Source organism: Harpia harpyja, chromosome 15, assembly GCF_026419915.1.
Source record: "Harpia harpyja isolate bHarHar1 chromosome 15, bHarHar1 primary haplotype, whole genome shotgun sequence".
In the NCBI taxonomy this organism is placed as follows: Eukaryota; Metazoa; Chordata; class Aves; order Accipitriformes; family Accipitridae; genus Harpia; species Harpia harpyja.
In genome coordinates this window covers 2989693-3010370 of record NC_068954.1, presented here as the reverse complement: position 1 = coordinate 3010370, position 20678 = coordinate 2989693, and the positions used below count along the sequence as shown (strand labels likewise).

At 39.8% G+C, this 20678-nt stretch overlaps 1 protein-coding gene across 2 annotated transcripts in view; it reads right to left on the bottom strand.

Annotated features, from left to right (window-relative positions):
• MSRA (methionine sulfoxide reductase A) overlaps window positions 1-20678 on the bottom strand; it is a 287920-nt gene that overhangs the window by 174138 nt on the left and 93104 nt on the right. For both annotated transcript variants that reach the window (XM_052810023.1, XM_052810025.1), the window contains exon 2: window positions 847-915. In XM_052810023.1, the coding sequence (XP_052665983.1) occupies window positions 847-915 (69 nt within the window). The remainder of the gene's footprint in view (window positions 1-846; window positions 916-20678) is intronic.

The following is a 20678-nucleotide window of genomic DNA, read 5'->3' as shown; positions in this document are numbered from 1 at the left end:
AATCCAGTCTTATGGTTCAAAACAGGGTTAGTTTTGATTCTCTGTAACAATAAGTTTTAAGAATAATTGTCATAGAAAACCACTTTTTTCTTCCCTAGTAAATTCCATAGGCTTGCCCTAACATTAGCACATTCTGAAATGACAGCTCTGACGATTCCTACATTTGGGCAAAGTCCATATCTTGGTAAAAAACTGGTGATTCTGATCTGGTTTAGGATGTTTCTTTCTTCCAGAAGTAATTAATTTCTCCAGAGAAACACTTTTGTCAAGTTTTACAAAAGGGCTCAAAGAATGACATTTTCATAGAAAATAGCATAGATACAATGAAATTAAACATCTCTTTTACAACTGGCCACCTTTCCAGCTCTGTTGGCACCCAACAGGAAGTCTATGGGACTATTCACAAAGTAAAGTACAAAACAGCAGGTTTGGTTTTGGGCATGTAAACGGTAACAACTCTGCAAGTACAGTAGATCCCAACAGTTTGAGTTCCTTGCATGACTTAAGGGCTGGAGAATCATGGATCATCTTCAGAATTTTGTTTAAACTAATGAATGATCTTACAGTAATTATCATACATAAAAATCTACTGTTTGGGAATTTTTATGGAACAAAATAAGGGTTTAAATCTTCTGTTTGTGTAACTCAGAAAAATACTTTTAGTATACTTCTTTTGTGGCATTGACATCTCCAAAAACGATCAGTGGCTTTAGCTGATGTAGTGATTAGAAAATGGCAATAGCAACCCAGATTCTAAAACTCTAAGGACTCAGGCTGATATTAACAAATTTGGCATGCAGTAACACTATACAGCTTAGAGCTTTTATTTTAAAACTGATGTCTTACCAAATACAGCCATCTGTGTTCCCTCTGGGAAAGGTTCTACCATTCTGTTTCCATTGACATGATGTTTATCTAGAAGGGGAAAAAAAAGTCAAAATGTAATAGAATATATGCTTTGCATAAAACTAACTGTTTTTTCTTACAGTTCTGTTGAAACCTGAAGTCTGATTTATGAAAGCCGACCTGTACAATTCACTAATATCTGGAACTTCACACTCTCTGAGTCTATTTTTCAAAAATACTGTCCACAAGTCCCAGGATATAAGCTGGAGATGCGTTTCAGTTTAGTGGTTAAGACAAGTCAGCTGATACCAACGTGACACACACATACAGAGCAATATAACATAGCAATCACTGTCACACGTGGAGTACTCTTGAAAGCAACCTCTTCATGCAAGCAGAAAAAGCAGGGAAATCATAATTCTCCTTTGCTGCTAGGACATACTGGTGCTCAGCCACAAGCTTTTTTATATGATCAAGCGTGAACTACGTATATTTTCTGCACTGGTGTGGTGGGTTGACCTTGACTGGCTGTCAGATGCCCACCCAGCCGCCCTCTCACTCCCCCTTGCCAACAGGACAGGGGAAGAAAACAGGACGGAAAAGCTCATGGGTCGAGGTAATACACAGGGAGATCCCTTACCAATTCCATCACAGGCAGACCAGACTCAACCTGGGGAAAATTAATTTCATTTATTGCCAATTAAAATGTGTTTGGATAGTGAGAAACAAAGACAAATTAAAACACCACCTTCCCCCCACGTCCCCTTTTCCCCGGTTCAACTTCACTCCATTCCGGACTCCGACTTTCAGGATCACAGAGCTGTTTCTCACACTTTTCTCCTCACTCCTCACTGCCGTGCCATATTTTGCCCTTTCTTACATATATTTTGCCAGAGGCACTGCCAGCGACGCTGACGGGCTCAGCCGTGTCCTGTGGTGGGTCTGCTGCCAAGCCAGCTGGAACCGGCTGGAACCGGCTGGAACCGGCTGTGACCGGCACGGGGCAGCCCCTGCCTGTTCCTCACAGAGGCCGCCCCCGCAACCCTCCCGCCACCAAAACCTGGACATTTACACCCACCACAACCAGCAACCTCTTTGCTAAAATGAATATTTATCCAACATACTCTAATACCATGTCCATTCATGACAGAGTTTGTCCTTTACAGCTGTCACACCTTGGACTGTTTTAACACTATTAAATTACTGCCGCCACTGGAAACCACTGTAACAGATCAAACGTAACGGCTCTTCCATTAACCAATGCTTACTCAAGAAGGGGAGAGGAGCACAAAATGCAAAACAAAAAGCATTGTGCAATTGTTCTCAGTGACTTGGAGCTAACAGGCCCAGCAACTTCCAAGTCCCACCAGGTCTCTGCAATGGAGATGTTCTTCACACAGGACACTTCCTCTATGCTGTGGATAAATTTCTTCAATTTTTCTTAGAAAACTTGAGGCATGACACTAAATTAGCAAAACCACATCTGCTGTTTTCATGGAAGCTGAAAAGTTGGTCCATTTGAGGTTTACTTTAGTTAAATGGTCCGTTTCTAGCCTAAGTTCTATATCTTTGCACAAGTATACAGGAGGACATAAGACAGAACACCTATACAAAGAATTTGTGTAAAAAACAAATCAATTCTGAGACTTTCATTCTTAAGGAATACAAAGAGTACAGGAAAGTGCAATATTCTGGCATTGCTAGTGCTCACAGGGATTTTTTCTATGCAATAAAGTAGTAGAAGCCTGGCTTTACTCCCTCTGTGACAAGATGGCTCCCAGGGTCTAGAAACTGCTCAGTTTCCAAACTAAATAATATATTCTTCACATCCCAGTGTACTTCTCTTTCATCCCAATGTACTTTCCTCAGCATAAAGAAAATTCTACTCCTTGTGATAATATAGGCTTATCACTACTGTATAATCAGGGTTGTATATCTAACCTGGAAGGGTTGTATTTATAACCTGGAAGCGAGATTTCCAACCTCCAAATAAAATAAAATGTACAGATCCACAACAGAATATTCCCAACCCTTTTCACTGGCATCCCCACATTCATTTCTTGATCTACTAAGATTCATTGTCAACAACGGTGAAAAGAAATAAAATCGCCTGAACTCAAAATACAGGTTTCTCTTCACAAAATACTTTCCAGGGACAAAGCCAAGAGACTTTTCTCAGTACGTGCATTATTTTACTTCCTGTAGTACGGAACCTGGTGAGGAATAAAACATGTCAAATTAAGAACATGGGACTGCCTTGCGAATTCTCTGAAAGCAGTATTTCTCATTAGCAGGGAGGCATAGCACAGTGCTAATCCCAGCTGGCATCAAACATTTATCAACAGTCAATGAGAAGGGAAAATCAGGGTTATCTGCAAGTGGAACAAGAGGTGCCATGAAGTCAATTGTTTGCATTTAGGAAGATTGAATGCCCTGGGCCATGCAAGCCAAGAGAGGGGCTTTAGGAAGGAAATTGTTTGGAGGTTCCAGAGTGGGAGTAATGTGACCAGCGTCGTACAAGGTTTCAACCTCGTTAGCTATAGCTTGTATTACTAACATGATCTACAGCCATCTGAGATGAGCGAACAGTCAGAAAAATTATGAAACATCATGCAAGATCAAATAAACTAACCCTGCCCTATTCCTGATAGCTGCCTTCATTTAAAGAGTGAATGACATATATGATGTATGAAGTAGTTATCATTTCAAATGGTGAGGCTTTCAATATATTAAAATTAAAATTAAACTTTTAGAGGTGAGATGGGCTTGAATGAAAGTAATATTTTCAGAGTTCTCAAGTTGCCTTCCAATGCCTTCATACTTTCGTTTCAAAGATCCTAGCCAGATAAAATAATTCATTTTCTTGTCATTCATACTTTGGTTTACAATTTTTCCAGTATTCCCTGCCCCCTGCCTAGATGCACTAAATAGTAAAAAAAAAATAAATTAAAAGGACTTTCACAAAACATACATTCAACCTTAGGAAGAAAGTAACAACACATAAGTATAAAGAGCCTCTCAACAAGTACACTATTCAAAGAACATTGCAGTTTGGGGCTTTTTACTGAACAGTTTTTCTTGTGGAAACATAAGCTTTAATTCTCACCTACAAATTGGATTGAGTAGCTCCAAAAAATCAGAAATACTTTGGCCCCATGGAGTTAGAAAAAAGTTAGAAGGACTTTCCCTATAACTGGCCAACAGAAAGAATAAATGACTTTTCCAAGCTCATCATCATTCCAGAGACAAGGGCTTACAATAAGTACAATAAAACCTGTTGTTACAAAGACATGGAAAGATTATCAGTGAATACTGAACTGGCTATGACAAGTTAACTTCAGCTTCCTAGTGGTGAAAACAACACACTTCACCCTAATACTGTCAATATTTACAGGGTTAATCCTTCAGTGGACTACAACAGTATTCCAGCACTGGAAAAGTAGAATTGGGAGGATATGGATATCTTTATGTCATTTTCCTGATCTTCTTGATCCTCAGGGTTTCAACAGAAAGCCAATTGGTAAGGAATAAATTTTTATTTCTGTTTCATTGATATTCAAGCTGTCAGCATTTTCATTAATGTAAATTCACAACCAAACAATGGGGGACTTCTTCTCAAAACTGCCAAATGCTGCTCCATCCTCAACTGCAGAAACTCTCTACCATTTTCAAACTAAGCCTGAGAGATATCTGCAATGTACTTTGCTCCCTGCTGAACAGAACCAGTATGTGCTGAAAGCAACACATATCCTGGAGGTCTTGACATTCAACTTTAGCTTCAGGCAAAGTCTGCTGTAGACAGGTGCAGTGCCTGGCCCGCTCTCCCTAGCTTCTCTGGATTTTTATAGAAATAATCCTTCACAGGTCCTCTGTATCTGTGAAACAGCATAATATATGGAAAGATAATCATAAGCTGCTAAACAGGTCCTCAGTATTTCTTCGGCATTATTCAGTCTTTGTAGCCTATCACTCAATAGTTTCTAACATAGTCCTACAATTGCCCTTTGCTAAAGATTCACTAACTTCAACTGAAGTTCTGTCCACACACAGATTAGGCTATTATCTATACTAGTAAACTATAAAAATAAACAAGTCATATCTAGAAACTATTTCAAGGAGTGTTAATTAGCCTAGCTGAAATCATGTTAGATTCTATCCTAGCAATTTACCAGTGTGGACAATCAAGTTCCAGTGCCTGGACCTGTTCCCTGGCACATATTTAATTTATTAGTAGACACTTCATTTATTGTCAGAGTTGCATGTATGTTGATGGAATCACACCTGTAATAGATAAATTTAACAATGAAAGATGCTCAAATGAGAAAGTTTTGTAAAAGATATTTCCTTTCAAATGAGCCTGACTTAGGTTCTAAGCAGATTTACTGTTCTGCTATAAGCCCAGAGGAAATTTAAAGCTCAGTTAAATAAACTCACTGCTGTTAAGTTAGATTTCTAATAAAGTCATTGCCACAAAATTTATAGCACTTATCAGACCTTTAACAGAATCAAACTTGCAATTATTAGAGGCTGAAGTTTGTGCTTCTTTCTTAAATATGCAAAATTAAAGCACTGGTCTAATGCAGAGCAGCCAGTCACTCATAGGCAAAATCCTCTCTCACAGTAGTGCAGATGAAATGAAAGTTATACCAAGAATGAAACCAGCAGTGCAGAAAGTCTACAGAAGGCATTTTGCATAACTGAAGATATCTGAGAGGAACTCTAGGTTAAGATACCCGCAGTCATTAATGAACATGAGTTCTCTATCTGTGGACCCAAATGAAGCTGCTTAAAAAGATTTGCCTTTCAGAGAATGCTGATCCAGCATTGAGTGAAAATCAGAAATTTTCTGGTCTCCGAATATTCAATCTCAAGCAATCATAGTAATCATAGTAAAGATTTGAGAACATTTATTTTTTATTAGTAAGAGATTCATACGTTCTTCATATTTATCTTTTGATTTTTAAACCATTAGGGAATATTTAGACTACATATCCAAACTTGTTTTATCAGAGCAGCCAGAAAGTTATTATTTTTAAATGAAAACTGAGATTCTCACATAATCAAATTAATCCAGGAGCAGGGGTCATATTTATACACAAGGACTGTTAATTTTCCATGGTAAGCACAGCCAGGAATTGAATTGAAAATAGCTGATTAACCAATTACCATGAGCCTCCTCCATCTCCTACCAGCACAAACATGATGTGTACATGGGGAGAGGAGGAAGAAAAGGGCTAAGCCGTGATGGGGTGAGGAGGGAACTTCCTAAAGCAAATCAGCGACTGCTTGAATGACTCCTTTCCCCTTTCTGTTTTCCCTTAGACTCCTTTTCCTACACTTTCCATCACACCACCGTGGCGATTTTTTCTCCTTTGGCTACACCAAACACTCCCTCAGCTGTCGTTGCAGTAGCTAGATCACTGAGGGGCTGGAAATTTCAGACAGATAACAGAGGCAATACGAGAAGTTTGTAAAACAGTAATAAAAATAACTCAGCAGTTATTATTTCCAAAAGTGGCATATAAGTCATACTATATATTGTAAGAGTTGCAAGATGGGCGCCAAAGAAACATAAAAGCACTGCTCACTTTCCAGAGTGTTAGCTGTGCATGGCACGTACATATAACATTTAGCATAGTTGCCAGATTCATTTTAAACAAAATTTTGGAGGCAATGAAGGGGCATAAAACTTAGAGCCAGGCCTATGTGAAAAAGACTGCTTTCATCTAAATAAAGAGGGGTGAAGAAAAATGTTCAGCATCGAATAAGCGAGTTATTTAAATGCCTCCTAAATTTTGGATGTGAGAGGAGTATGTCACCCACAGTCACAACTCCACCTCTCTAAAGCAAAGTAATGAAAAGTAGGATGACAGACGCCATTTGAAAACTCATAACATGGAGACAGACTGATGTAACCCACAGCTGCTATGTTCTTCTATTTAAAAATTCATTGAATGCCCAAGTTTAACTTTGATGTTGGAGTTTGTATGCTCCAGAAAGACCACAGTAAAAGGAATGCTACAGCGTGAAGACATCAGATTCATTGCTCCTGTGATGGCTGAGAAAGTTTTACTGCTTCAGGAGAAGACAGAATTATCAGCAGTCTGAAAACTGATGTAACAACAAATCTAACCCGTAGCACAAGACAAGTGAAGTGCTTTGTGAGAAGTAAGACATTCAGAAAAAGCTCCTCATGGCATGACTAGTAACCCACAGTGAGATACATGGGCTGTCAGGCCTGATCATTCCCTTCTGCTTCTTCATATAACACTTTTTACTGCTGTGCACCATCGATATACAGTACGCAACTGAAGGCCAGTGGGTTTCTTTTCTCTCTTGTATACAAGAAATTATCTAATTTTTATTTCCAGTGAAAGACTGCAACATTTAGAAAAAAAATGGTGGAAGTTCGGCAATGCAGTGTTACCATTTAACGTGCAATGAGTAAAAGGTCTGTTAAGTATCACCAAAGAGAAGAACTCCTAAGCTAAGGAGGACGAAGTAGTAAAAATAAGGAATTCACTGCCCTTGGGTAAAAGTTCAACACAGGTGACACATGAAAACTCAGTTCAAAGGAAGCAAAAATTAGCCTTACTTACCAATATTTTCCAAACAAATATTTTCTTTTTCATTTACCCATTTAATTTAATCAGTACATGTCAACAGAGAATGAACTAAATACCTGTTCATTTTTTTCAAATAGTCATACCCCTTACAGTAACTATATTGAAGTCTACAGGCAGCACTTAATTTATTAACAGTGAACTAACTCTACTAAAATGCACACTTCTATTAGGCTACATGGCCTGTGGAATTAAAAGACAGTAACAAATGTGTTATTCACATTTCCAAGTATAAAACTTACTCAATATCTTTAAAACAGAACTCTATTTCAGTATATTTACATGTTATCTGATGAGACCTTCATTGCACTTCACTCACCTGGCTTAGAAAACAGGGATCTGACCTTTATCGTACTTGTGCCTAAAATGAGGTACCTGCGTAAATTACCTGATTCTAAAAACTTCTGGGCTTCCAGAATTTCTATTAACTTCACTGAATGTCACAACTGGCCAGTATTTTTGAAAAACAGGTCATTCATTTTTATACCTAAATACAAACCTTGAAGCCTGACTTTTTAAACCTAAGAGGGTTTTGGGTTGTTGTTTTTTTTTCACTGTACCTTACCCCTGTTAAATCTTTTAACAGTAATTGTTAAGTCTTTTTATTTTTCTTTAAATTACTAAATCTCTGAGAAATCTTTTAACAATTGATTCATCCAATTTGAAGTCAATCTGACTAAATTCTCGTTTGAAAGCCTAGCTGTCACAGAGCCAGAATCTTTCTTTTTTTGTCCTATCATTCTCAGTAGGCACGGCTGATAGTTTGATCAAAACAGTTATTTGGATTGCTTTGTCAGTTATTCTAGAAGCAAGCCTGATAGTTCTTTCAGACAAAAGCATAAATGCAAAACTTTTCACCATCTACCTGTTTCATAACCCGGAAGATATTTCCTTAAAAAAAAGGGTTTAGTATGCCAAGAGGAGTTACGCACGTACTATGTACCAAATTATGTCATATATGAGCATTTTATAAATCGTACAAGGATAGGATTGTTCCAGTCATTAATATTGAACCAGATCCTTACTTCTTCAGACAGAGGGGAAATCTTTCACTTTATTTATATCCGTCTCCTCTCCCACGATTTCCTGGATATCAGAAAATGCATTTGAGATGGTTTCACAATGATCTGGAAAGGACAGAGGGGAAGTCTGGCTGTTAAAGAGAAAGCTTGTAGGTAGTGCTGCTGAAGGAATAGGAATTACCTACTAAATCCCCCCATTTCCAACCTAAACTGTCTAAAACCACCCATTCATCCTTGTTGCTGAAGGTGGAGCCTCTCTTCATCATTTTGGGGATTTCAAAAAGCTACTCAATGGAAAAATCCATGGAAGAATAGCTTCACCAGGGGCATGCTCTTAGAGGACTAAAGAGAGGCACAAGAGGGAAAGGGCTGCTCAACTTCAGGTCTCTGTGGAGCTAATAGTGGTATTAGATGTGTAATTTATGGCAGAATTTCGTCCATAAATTCTTCATCACTGATGATGAAATAGAAGGTCTTTTTTATTTTCAGGTCTAGTTCAATAAGCAGAACTGTCAGTTCTGCAAGCTCCTGTGTAATAAGAAAATCTAATGTCATATCAGATGAAACCTGAAGTGTTATGTTTCAAATCACTTTGTCTCCCAAAGGATATTTTCAGCACAGGGACATTGCTGCCCGAACCCAGCCATTTACGTTTCCAACTCTGACAAGTCATTTTGGTTCTCAGCATTGGCAGAGAGATGGCGTACATGATCTACTGGGTTTCTTTCACCTCTCATTTCTCTAGTTCCATCCTCCGTCAGTCAGTAGAGATCAGCTGTCAACTCATTACCAATTAAAAAGAGAGGTCAGCTACCTAACGGTAATTCACTGCCTACAACTATTTGTAGTATTGTGTTATTGTTCTCACATGGTGGTTCCCAACTATTATCAAAAAAGCATGACATCATTCAATGGAAAACATTAATTACAAATTTTGTTGAAAAATAAATAACTTTGCTTATTAAAGTAGGTCAGGAAAGGAAGAGTGGTAGCTGAAAACAGTTTTGAAATGTATTCTGGAGATGATGTCTCACAATGTGACACACTGTGTTCTGCTGCATCCATTCTATCAAACAGATTACTACACAGAAACTGATTGATGCTACAAAATGTGATGCGTCCTAGCACAGTGTGTCAGTTCAGACCCCAAAACACATGGACTCCTCAAAAAACATAGGTTCTGTTTAATGAACAAAGGCGAGATTATCGCACACTGATTTTGTTCTACAGTTCTTACCGGGAAATGTACCAACAGGAATGACAGGAAAATAAGTTTTGAAAATGTAAATGAATTCATTTCTTAGAAGAGGGCAGTGGCGATGCAGAGGAGGAGAAATAGCGATTTTGAAATTTCCAATCTACTGGGGTTTGCAGATTAGTGGCTGAACAGCTGCGCCTGTAGCTGTGTGACTGTGCTAATAGGAAGCAGTATGTCATGCAGCTATGGACCACAAGGGAAGCAGGCTGCGCAGTGCGAAAGGGTAGATGGGCTGCAAGGTCAGAGGAGACCGCGTGTGCGATGGGGAAGATAGGCTATAGGAGCATGTGTAGGGCAAGGGGAAAAGCCGGCTGTAGGGCTCTGCATAAGACCAGCGAGAGAGCGGATGTACGTACTGGGTGTGGGGTACTGGGTAGGTGGCAGCTGGGACAGAGGAAGGTGGGGTGTGGGGGTAAAATAGGAGGATCGGGGATATATTTGGGGTATGGCCAGAGGAATGTGTCCTAGAAACTGCAATAACAGACTTATTGCTTTCAGGGAGACAAAGCCACGTACCATTATGTGACTTTCACGCACAGAAAGTACGTGAGACTTAGATAAACAACACTGCTCGCATCCTGACTGTACCCACATGTGCTGCTTGATGTATTTTCTGATTCTGTAGGCCAGGCATTTAACTTTTGAGTTCTGGGGTAGATACATTAAGGTTAAATTAAATATGCTGAAATTGGGATTCATGCCACTTGGCTTTAGTCATCTACAATGGATATCTACATCTGAGTATTCAGCCTGGGATCCTTCTGTACTCTGGAAAGAACCAGACACTTTTATGGTGATTCATCTGACATATTTTGGATGTTTTCTTCAGGATAAAATGAATCATATTTTAAAATGTCAATTTCTGAGCACTGATTATAAGGAAATGAGTGACAAACTCAGATGAATTCCACCTATACCACCTGCAGTAACACCACTGAGATTTATGATCTATTCAGTGGGAGGATTATATGTACTTGTGTGTACATACGTATTTATTAAAATATGGCCTTGACATCAATGGAGATTCTGGCTTATGAACCAGGACAAATGTTAATACTAAAACACACCCTCAAAATAGCAAAGGAAACAATAGCAGAGGAAAATAACAATCCTATCTACAAGGGCTACTAGAAGGTAGACTATCTCACAAGGAGTTTTGTTGCTGTACTATAGTAATAGACCTCTAATCAATACAGTGTTCACCCAGCTCAGACAGGTAACGTAGACAGAAACATATTAGGTACACATGGTGGTTAACTCTTGTGGTATTTTGGGGACTGTCACATCATTTCATTTCCCAAAAACCTAACTCATGGAGTTATGACATAACATGCAAGTCTCAGTTTTCATTTTTAAAACCTATCCTTTTTAACCTGCCTGTTGGGAGATTAAAAAAATGGAGAACACCTAGATTCAAAAGTTAAAAATTAAACAAGAAATACAAATGTAAATTCTCCTTCTAAGACGATACGCAGTGTTCAAATGGTCAAAATTTTATCTTCCTAATACCTCTACAATATGGCTCCACTATCTACATGTACGTATAAATCTGTTGTTTAGGTTCTCATTATCACCCACCTTGATTGCTAAAATATGCTTTCCTTGAGACTTGAGAAAGGCTCTCTGGAGCACTAAAATTCCCCAAAAACATTGCTGCAAAGAACACTGTTCCAGTCCGTCAGTTTGACAATGTCACTCTCCTCTTCAGATTGCTTCTGTATCGCACCAAGCAGAAGTTGCTTGTCTACTTTCAAGGCCCTCCTGACCAAGACTACACTGCCACCCATCTTTTCTACACAAGCTGAATATCCTGTTCCACCTCTAATCACTCAGAGATGCCAGCCATCACTTTTTACACTTCCTAACAAGTTTCTTCATCATTTCTGTGGTACTTCCCCTTAGAGCAGGGAGGAGATCCCCATAAACAAAACCACAGCTACCTCCTTATCTCCTTCCTTAAACTCTAGTTATGGAAATGTACATGAAAAACCTGACACTAGTCAGTCGGCTTGTATGTAATGTATAGTCAGGTTGCCAGTATACTGATCTAGAGAGATTTCAGCTGTCTGTCAGTTCTGTATCATTGCGTGGTAACCCAAATAAAAATAATAAAAATACTGTTGCATTTACTGTGTGGGACCCAATGCATAGCTGTTGAATAATTTGGATCATAATTATCCCCTTCTGCAAAAGAACAGGTCAGCATGCCATCATTTGAGAGAATGTAGCAGCACGACACCTTTTTTTGACTCCCTATAATGATCAGCAATGCACTGAAGGCCTAGAAAAAGCCCTAAACCTGGAGCAGAGTGTGGTATTGAGTTATCCACACAACACAAACAATCCATGCCATCTCTACCATCATTGCTTTTCAGGCAGTGCCAGCAGCATCTGGTTGTTAGTGTAGGAATTGAATGAAGCTGATAAAATACAACTGGACTTTATTTCAGAATTAGAGACAATGCCTTTCAAAACCCCACTTGAAACCCTTATCTAAACCAGCTTGGATAAGAATACTATCAGACAGGCTGGAAAACCAAGAGATCCAAACAAAGGACGATGATAAACACAGTGTAACGGAGTTGGGAGGAGATGTCCAGTGGGGTGTGGCAAGGAGGATTGTTAAGCCTGGGTTTATTTAGCAGCTTTATTAATGATCTCAAAGAAGGGGTGAAAAGCACATGAATAAAACATGCACTGGATACTCAACTGGGACATCATGTGTACACCATGAAAAATGAAAACTAGCACAAAGCTCTAGGCAGAAATTCTGCAATGAAGCACAGAGAGATGCAAAGTAGCTCCAGGAATTCTACTGTTTTCTTATTATGGAAGAAGAGATTGCGCCCTCATCTTTCTTGAGGAAAAAAAGGAAAAAAACCTGTCTAAAAGGGCAGGGACCACAGCCTAAGAGAAGGACAGAAGAGTCACAGGAAAAATAAGCTCTTATAATGGCCAAACTCTGGAAACCATGTGCCCTCAGCACAGACTGCTGCTGGGGATATAATCTCTGTTGGTATGCTTCCTGGCACTGCTTGGCTCAACATCTCCCTGCTCGTGAATCAGCAACATAAATGCCAAATTCTAGGCTAGCCTATGCAAAGAAAAGCTAGGTACAGAAAACAGCGCAGCCCTAATGGTAAAATCCCCCAAATTGCTTTTAAGTAGGTTGCTTTTTTATGATTTCCTTTTACACGTTAATATTTACGTAAATAACCTTCTAAATGTGACTTCTGATTTAAGCTGCTCACTTTCTGAGGGCTCAGCCTGAGAGCAGTTAAGTCCTGTGCCAACTGATACTGGGTATCTGAACACCGACAAGCTATTATTGTTTGTTTATGTTCATAGCTTCTCAAAATTAGAGTCAAGGTAATTTCTGCTGGACATTCACATACATGTTCAAAGTGGGAAAATCCCTTTGAAATTCATGGCTGGCCGTGAATTTGTAGATAAGTAGTAGAGCAGTGGTTTTTCAAGTCTTTAATTACATACACAGAGCTGTAACTCACTTTTTTCCTGCGGAGAGACTCATAGAGAAACACTGCTTCTCCAATGTAGACTCCTTTGACTAATATTACAATATTTTAATATTGCACTAAAACATGCCATTCGAGCTGATGAGATCACTCTACATGTAACTTTGTTTTTTCTGAAATACAATGCAGAAGAATTTGACCCAGGAAAGGTTCCTCTCACCCAAAGCACCTGGACGAATGGGGAGAAATATGCAGTATTGGGCAATTCATCTGCTTTTAGGTATCCACATACAGAAGAGATGAATCTTATCCTGCAGGTGACTATTTTTTCCCCAATTAATACGAAGGCTTCTACAGTCATCAGCTCAGATAAAGATATCTATATTGGGTCAAATTAATTCCAACCAGACTGTCTGTTATCATTCACTTAGAGAAGAGATACCAAAGAAAAGCCACTCTCATACTTTTCTCCCTCTACTCATTGATACTTTGTACATTTAGGGGGCTTGATTCTTCCTTGCACAAATGTCCTGTTTTATACAACCTTTGTATTTCTTCTCCATGAAAATGGAACAAAATAATTTTGAAGATCCAAGCCAGTGAACAATCAGGCCTATTGTGATTTTTGTATCTAAAAAAATCTAACCAACACGTGATATTAAAATTTTACAACATCCCAGAAAGGTATTATTATGCACATTATACCAATAACACAACGACAGGTTAAAGAACTCCACAATACCCCTGGTAAAACATGTCTTGATTCTCAGTCCCTTATACCAAAGTTTGTCCAACTCCCTCGCCAGGTACTTGGAAAAGGGTGTTTATTGGGCTAATAAAACCCAACAGAGGGAATTCAACAATCACTCTCTATTAATGAGTTAACATCACTCGGTCACCTACAATTTAATTTTTCTAAGGTCCTGAGATTTTAATTTGAGTAATACTTCTATTAATTACAATGTCTAATAACAATGTCTAATTCAGACATCTGTTAAAAGTATGTAATGTTAATTTATTGGAAAATCTCCAGCAGTGCTCAATTAAAATGTTCCCCAGTTAAGTTAATGCATATGATTTGTAATGAATAGCAAAATTAGATACTGTTAATAAAAATAATAGCAAATTAAAAACAATAAAACCTTGAGTTTAAGATTGACAAAATTAAAGATGCAGAATTTTTCATTAGGCGGTAGAGCAAGAATTTTTGAAAACAGGATATTCTCACACTGGTTTGGGAGCCTGTCTTGCAGAGCATTGCTCTAAATTAGCACCTACGGGAAGTATTTGTTGCACAAAACACTGCAGGAAATAGTATTAATTCTTACTTATTAGATTTTTCTTGCTTTAACTTCAGTTTTCCCTCACAAGATATTTTTCCCATTCCTTAAATATGTAGGCTTACTCAGAGGCCTATATTTGGCAGAGTGGGTTTTGCTATTTTTAAATAATTACGCCGCTTTGCAGCATATCTGCAGTCCTGTGAATTACATTGATAGGTGAAACAAACAGCGCTTTTTCTCATCTGAACATTGTCATCATATTATCATTTCTGTGCCTGACTGCATGTCTCCACTACGCCGTTAATCTGTTTTTAAAAATGGATCTACATGAAACCATGGAAATGAGGTACAGCACAGTTTTAGTGAAGCATTACAATACACCGCAGTCCCTTAAAGCACAACTGACATTTCTTTTTTCCTTGTGAAGATGTCAGTAGCTTTGAGCAAGGAGCAGCATGCAGCCTGTGATAGAGTATCTCTCTCATACACATTCCCCCTTGATGGCAGATTATCTGCCTGGAGGTTGCATTAGGCTTCAGTCAGCTGTCAGTCAGCAGATGAGCAGGAACGGTCCAGTGCTTCTTCCCCCCCTCGCCCATCTGACAGTGATAAATGACCAGACCTAATGCTCAGCTAAGCTTGACGGGTCCAGGCCTCCCCTCGCAATCTGTTTCAGACGAACGTCAGCCTTTTTCTGGTAATATCCCCTGTCGGCACAGCAAAGGCAGGATCGGGGAGCGCCAAGGTTAGGCCGACTGGCTTTTCTTTTGCAAAAAAAGGGAATTGCGATTTTACTACTTGAAGAAGCTCATAATCTGATGGCAAAAATAAAGATGAGAACAGTGTTATAAACCACTGTATTGGGTTTGCGTTGCAAGGTTTTGGTGGCGGGGGGGGGCTACGGGGGTGGCTTCTGTAAGAAGCTGCCAGAAGCTTCCCCCATGTCCGACAGGCTCCAAGATGGAACTGCTGCTGGACAAGGCTGAGCCCATCAGTGACAGTGGTAGAGCCTATGGGATAATGTATTTAAGAAGGGAAAAAAACCTGCACAGCAAACTGCAGCCAGAGAGAGGAGTGAGCATATGTGAGAGCCCCAGCCCTGCAGCCCCCCAGGTCAGTGCAGAAGGAGGGGGAGGAGATGCTCCAGGCGCCGGAGCAGAGATTCCCCTGCAGCCCGTGGGGAAGACCATGGTGAGGCAGGCTGTCCCCCTGCAGCCCAGGGAGGTCCACGGTGGAGCAGATCTCCACCTGCAGCCCGGGGAGGACCCCACGCCGGAGCAGGGGGATGCCCGAAGGAGGCTGTGACCCCGTGGGAAGCCCGCGCTGGAGCAGGCTCCTGGCAGGACCTGTGGCCCCATGGAGAGAGGAGCCCACGCTGGAGCAGGTTTTCTGGCAGGACTTGTGACCCCGTGGGGGACCCACGCTGGAGCAGTCTGTGCCTGAAGGACTGCAGCCCGGGGAAGGGACCCGCGCTGCAGCAGTTCATGAAGAACTGCAGCCCGTGGGAAGGGCTCGTGTTGGAGAAGTTCATGGAGAACTGTCTCCCATGGGAGGGACCCCACGCAGGAGCAGGGGAAGAGTGAGCAGTCCTCCCCCTGAGGAGGAAGGAGCAGCAGAGACGTGGGATGAACTGACCCCAACCCCCTTTCCCTGTCCCCCTGTGCCGCTTGGGGGGGAGGAAGGAGAGAAAATTGGGAGTGAAGCTGAGCCCAAGAAGAAGGGAGGGGTGGGGAGAAGGTGTTTTAAGATTTAGGAGGGTTTTTTCATTACCCTACTCTGATTTGATTGGCAATAAATTAAATTAATTTCCCCAAGTCAAGTCTGGTTCACCCATGACAGTAACTGCCGAGTGATCTCTCCCTGTCCTTATCTTGAGCCACTAGCCTTTTGTTATATTCTCTTCCCCCTGTCCAGCTGAGGAGGGGAGTGATAGAGCAGATTTGGTGGGCACCTGGTGTCCAGCCAGGGTCAACCCACCACAATGACCACAATGAGCACGGTCATCAATTAACTATCTCCTTAAAGGACGGATGCGTCTCACTCAAAGCTTCAGAAATGCACCTCAACCTTATATATAGTTTATCCAAAGTGCTTGTCCTCTTTGTGAAACAACGTCATGATATTGCTTCTTTCATTGTATCTGGAGTGAATGGGGAAGGGATTCTAAAGAAGACAATTTTTAAAGTGAAAATATAAAATTATAAAAATATGCTACAACTTCATCTTGCAGTTTAAGGCTCATTATTTCTTAGTGACTAGAAATACATCATAAAATATTTCATACTTAACAAACTTTTTTTTCACTTTTATCTTAAGTCATATAAATTACTCCAAGATTCTAGGCTCAAACTATGTTTCTTTACTGACGCCAGTGACCGTCAAACATCAAATTAGCCACTGACCACTACGAAACCATATCCACAGTTAAAGGACCCATCGTGCATAGATGCTTCACAGTAAACTTCCAATTCACATTTTGTAGCTTCCAAAGTGCATGAGTGATTTAGGATGAGATGCAAGAGGAATTAAAATAAATGAAGATGCAGAAAACCTAGGCATAAGGCACACAGTTCTCACAGGGTGACAGGGTTAGGCACTGAACTGTTCGCATCTTTGTTGCAGCCTTGCTTGCTGTCTACGTGGCATCTTAACATTAGTTTCACTGCACCTTTAAGCATCTCTGCTTTGAAACCTGGCCTCTTGGAGACCAAAGTTTCATTTTTAAAATGCCTTCAACCATTCCCAGAAAAGTATCATCGCAAAGCTACACTTGGGCTAAGAAGTAGACTTAAACCCTCAAGAAGCATTAGATAAGAGCATCTAATATGAAGTCCTATATTAGATACTTGCACAAAGAAACTTGTTTGTCTAGTGATTGTCTTTGGAGACATCTCCTGAGCAGGACTGTAGTCAAAGCAGAGGAAGTGGATGAGCTGTAAGGAAAAGAAGCAGAGTGGATTTGATTCTGTCTTACTGACCAGGTTTTATCCACTATCAACCCCGAGAGGCTCAGAAGAATTATCCTATTAGGTAGGCTGTCCAGCATTGACTTCTGAGGGCAATGAAGCCAGGATAAAGACAGGAGAGTGGAACAAAAGACTGTCTCTGAGTGGTGAGATCACCCTCAACGCATCAGATATACTTTATTCACTGTAAGTAAGACTTTCATTGACTATATATGCACAGTTAGGAGTTACCTGGATTTCTTTACATGGAAAAAACTGCATGCTGGTAGTGATTTGTAAAGTCTCACATCAAGAATATCTACATTTATAGTACTGAAGCGCTTGATAGAGATGATGAGGCTTCCTTTCAGGTAATGGAAAGAGCAAGGTGCCTCCTTTTGGGGTCCTCAATCATCCTTCCTGGTCCAAGGCAACTCTTTTAAAGGTATTGCATTGCCTAATTTGGGAACCTAAAGTAGTTGGACTAATTATGGCCTTTAAGTGTTCTCAAAAAACTTGCTAATAAGCATATTATATCCAGAACTTTAATAAAATGACATTTGTAGAGTGAAGACAGCAGCTTTAAAGAGTGAAAACATGTTTAGTGGCCTTTACCTGGCCTTTGTGAGCACCGTATACACCATTAAACAATTACCAAATCTAGAACAATTAGATATAATTGGTACTGAAGGCTTAGAGGAAATCCAGAGACAGAATAGCAGGGGTCATGTCGCGGGTGCTCTAGCAGAGCCATGAAGGAAGGAGGCAGAGTGGACAAGGAAGGATGTAGACTGACAAAGCTACATAGGAGAAAAGAGTGCTTGATTAGAAAGGATACTACACGTTAAATACACCAGCAGAGCTGTAGAAAAGTAGAGTTGTAGAAAAGGGATTGTTCACATATATTTAATTATCAGTAACCCATGTTAATACTAAAATTAAAAAGAACTGTAGAATATATCAAAATACTAACTGAGGAGGGTATTATTAAATCGAACAGCAGCACAGCTAGCGATCTGTCTCTGAACTCCACTGAAAACACTAATATTTCTTTACTGGCATTGCTGTATCATGCTTTAGGCCTGGGAAAACATATGCTTACAGGGCAATTGGGAGTGTAATCAGCATGGCAGACTGTTTAGCGTAAGAGGCATCTGCCATGGACAGGAATGCTCCATGTCTCAGCACCAGGAGTAACAGGCTGCTCCTTGAAATACTCAAGAGAACAAGATGAACTGGAGAGGGGAAGATACTGGCTGTGTCTGGGGGGACGTGGGCTGCACGGAGCACCCCGCCAGCACGGGAGGAGGGAGCACAAGCAGTCTGCTCCTCGCCGCTGCGCAGCGGACCTGAGACAGGCATCGTAAGTTCAACCTTGTGTTTGAGGTACGCCAAGAAAGGATTTCTCCCTTTGAAAAGAAAGAAACTGGATCTGGTGGTTATTTTGGCAGGTGTAAGCAATATATTCCCCAAGGTCAAATGCCCTAAATTCTCCTGCATGATCATCAGGGAGATAGGGCATTGCAGAGAACAATTCAGACAACCTAAAATTAGTTTTCAGCTTTGAACTGCCTTCTGAATGAGGTTCTCTCCCACTCTCTGTCTCTCCATTGACAGTGGAGGAAGAAACATGGGAGATTTTAGCTCCTTTATGCTAAAGTTAGCTTCTTTATGCTGAAGTTAGCTTCTTTACGCTAAAGTTAGTTTCTATTAACAGCCCTGCAAATCGCAACAAATTTCAGCTGAAAGCTAGAATTTATTTTGAAAATCATCAAAATGAACATTTTAACCCATTATAGCAAGAGATATAAACAAATAAAGCATGTAGTGATATAGGCTGGTAATTCTAATATGATTCATCTCATCCTAAAGCAGTCATCTAAAATATTCGAATCATACCTTGAGGACATTTATCTCCCCCGTGACTGTTACAGAGCCAGTGGTGACTAGGTCAGATAGCAACACCTGTACTGTAAGCATCTGAATTTTGGCCAAATGAGTCTAACATTTTCTACTATTTGCAAAGAAGTGATTTGTCATCCTCACTGTAGAACCTAATTTCAGTATAATTTTCCAAGGAATCCTGTATTTCTAAAGAACATCACTCCTGTGAGGAAAAAAACAAACACATCAAGTCCAGTGGAAGGGCACACTGTGTTATTATGGAAGCATTAGTTGCACCCCAGTATTTATTCCGTTAGCAGACACAATTCCATAATTAACAGTGAAATCCCCTTTCCTTATATAACAGGAATTTAACCTTTATTCCAACCCAGAAAAATAAAGTATATGTTATCCAAATAGGCAACACATTCCTTTGAATACAGAATCAATTTTCTGAAAATTTCTTCCTCTTTCTAGTAACTATTAAAGCTCTAATTAATAAACTGCATTTTTTAGAAATTCAGCATTCTTTCCATTCTTCTTTTGCTCTTAATAACAGAATTTGAATCTTCAGACCTATTATACACTGAAATTAACTGACATATTGAGCTTACATTGTCATTTAATAAATTGAGGTCTAATGAATTTATCTATTATTGCTTTAACTGTTACAGATAAACTACCCTGAGCTCTCATCCACAGCTCAGGATAGGCTTGCGCTACATGGTTATGGTATGACATACAACTCATTGAACCACTATCACTCCTTTACAACTCACTCACAGGTAACTATTTTACAAATTGTAATGAATGAGGGATATGGGAATATTGCCTGCATTGCATCCCTTCCTTCTTGGATGAGTTTGCCTAGCTCTCATTGCTTCTGAAATGTCCCATGTCTGTGTATCTTCTACTTCAGCGGTTGCCCACAGTATTCTTTCCTCAGTTAAAGCGTGAAATAAAACTGAACTCTCGGGAAATCCTGCTTTATAATTTTGCCAGTCACTTCTTATACAATTTTATGAGTAATACATGCTAATGTTTGCTATTTTGTGGTAGACAAAGCAGATTTTTGGTTGATAAAATGGATGTGGATTTTTTTAACACTTTTTTCCTTCATAAAATGACAAAACATAATCATGGGTTTAGTACTTTAATGTGTCTTGCTTTACCAGAAGTAAATATAACATCAAGTATCCTGAGTTTACAATGCCTAGTTTGCAGATAACTACAACAGTCCGACAGTATTTTTATCTTTATATTGCTGAAATAGTGTTGCAAATGTGACTCCAATTTTGCAGGTTTTTTCTTGCCGCATGTATTATGACCAGCTGCAGCTTA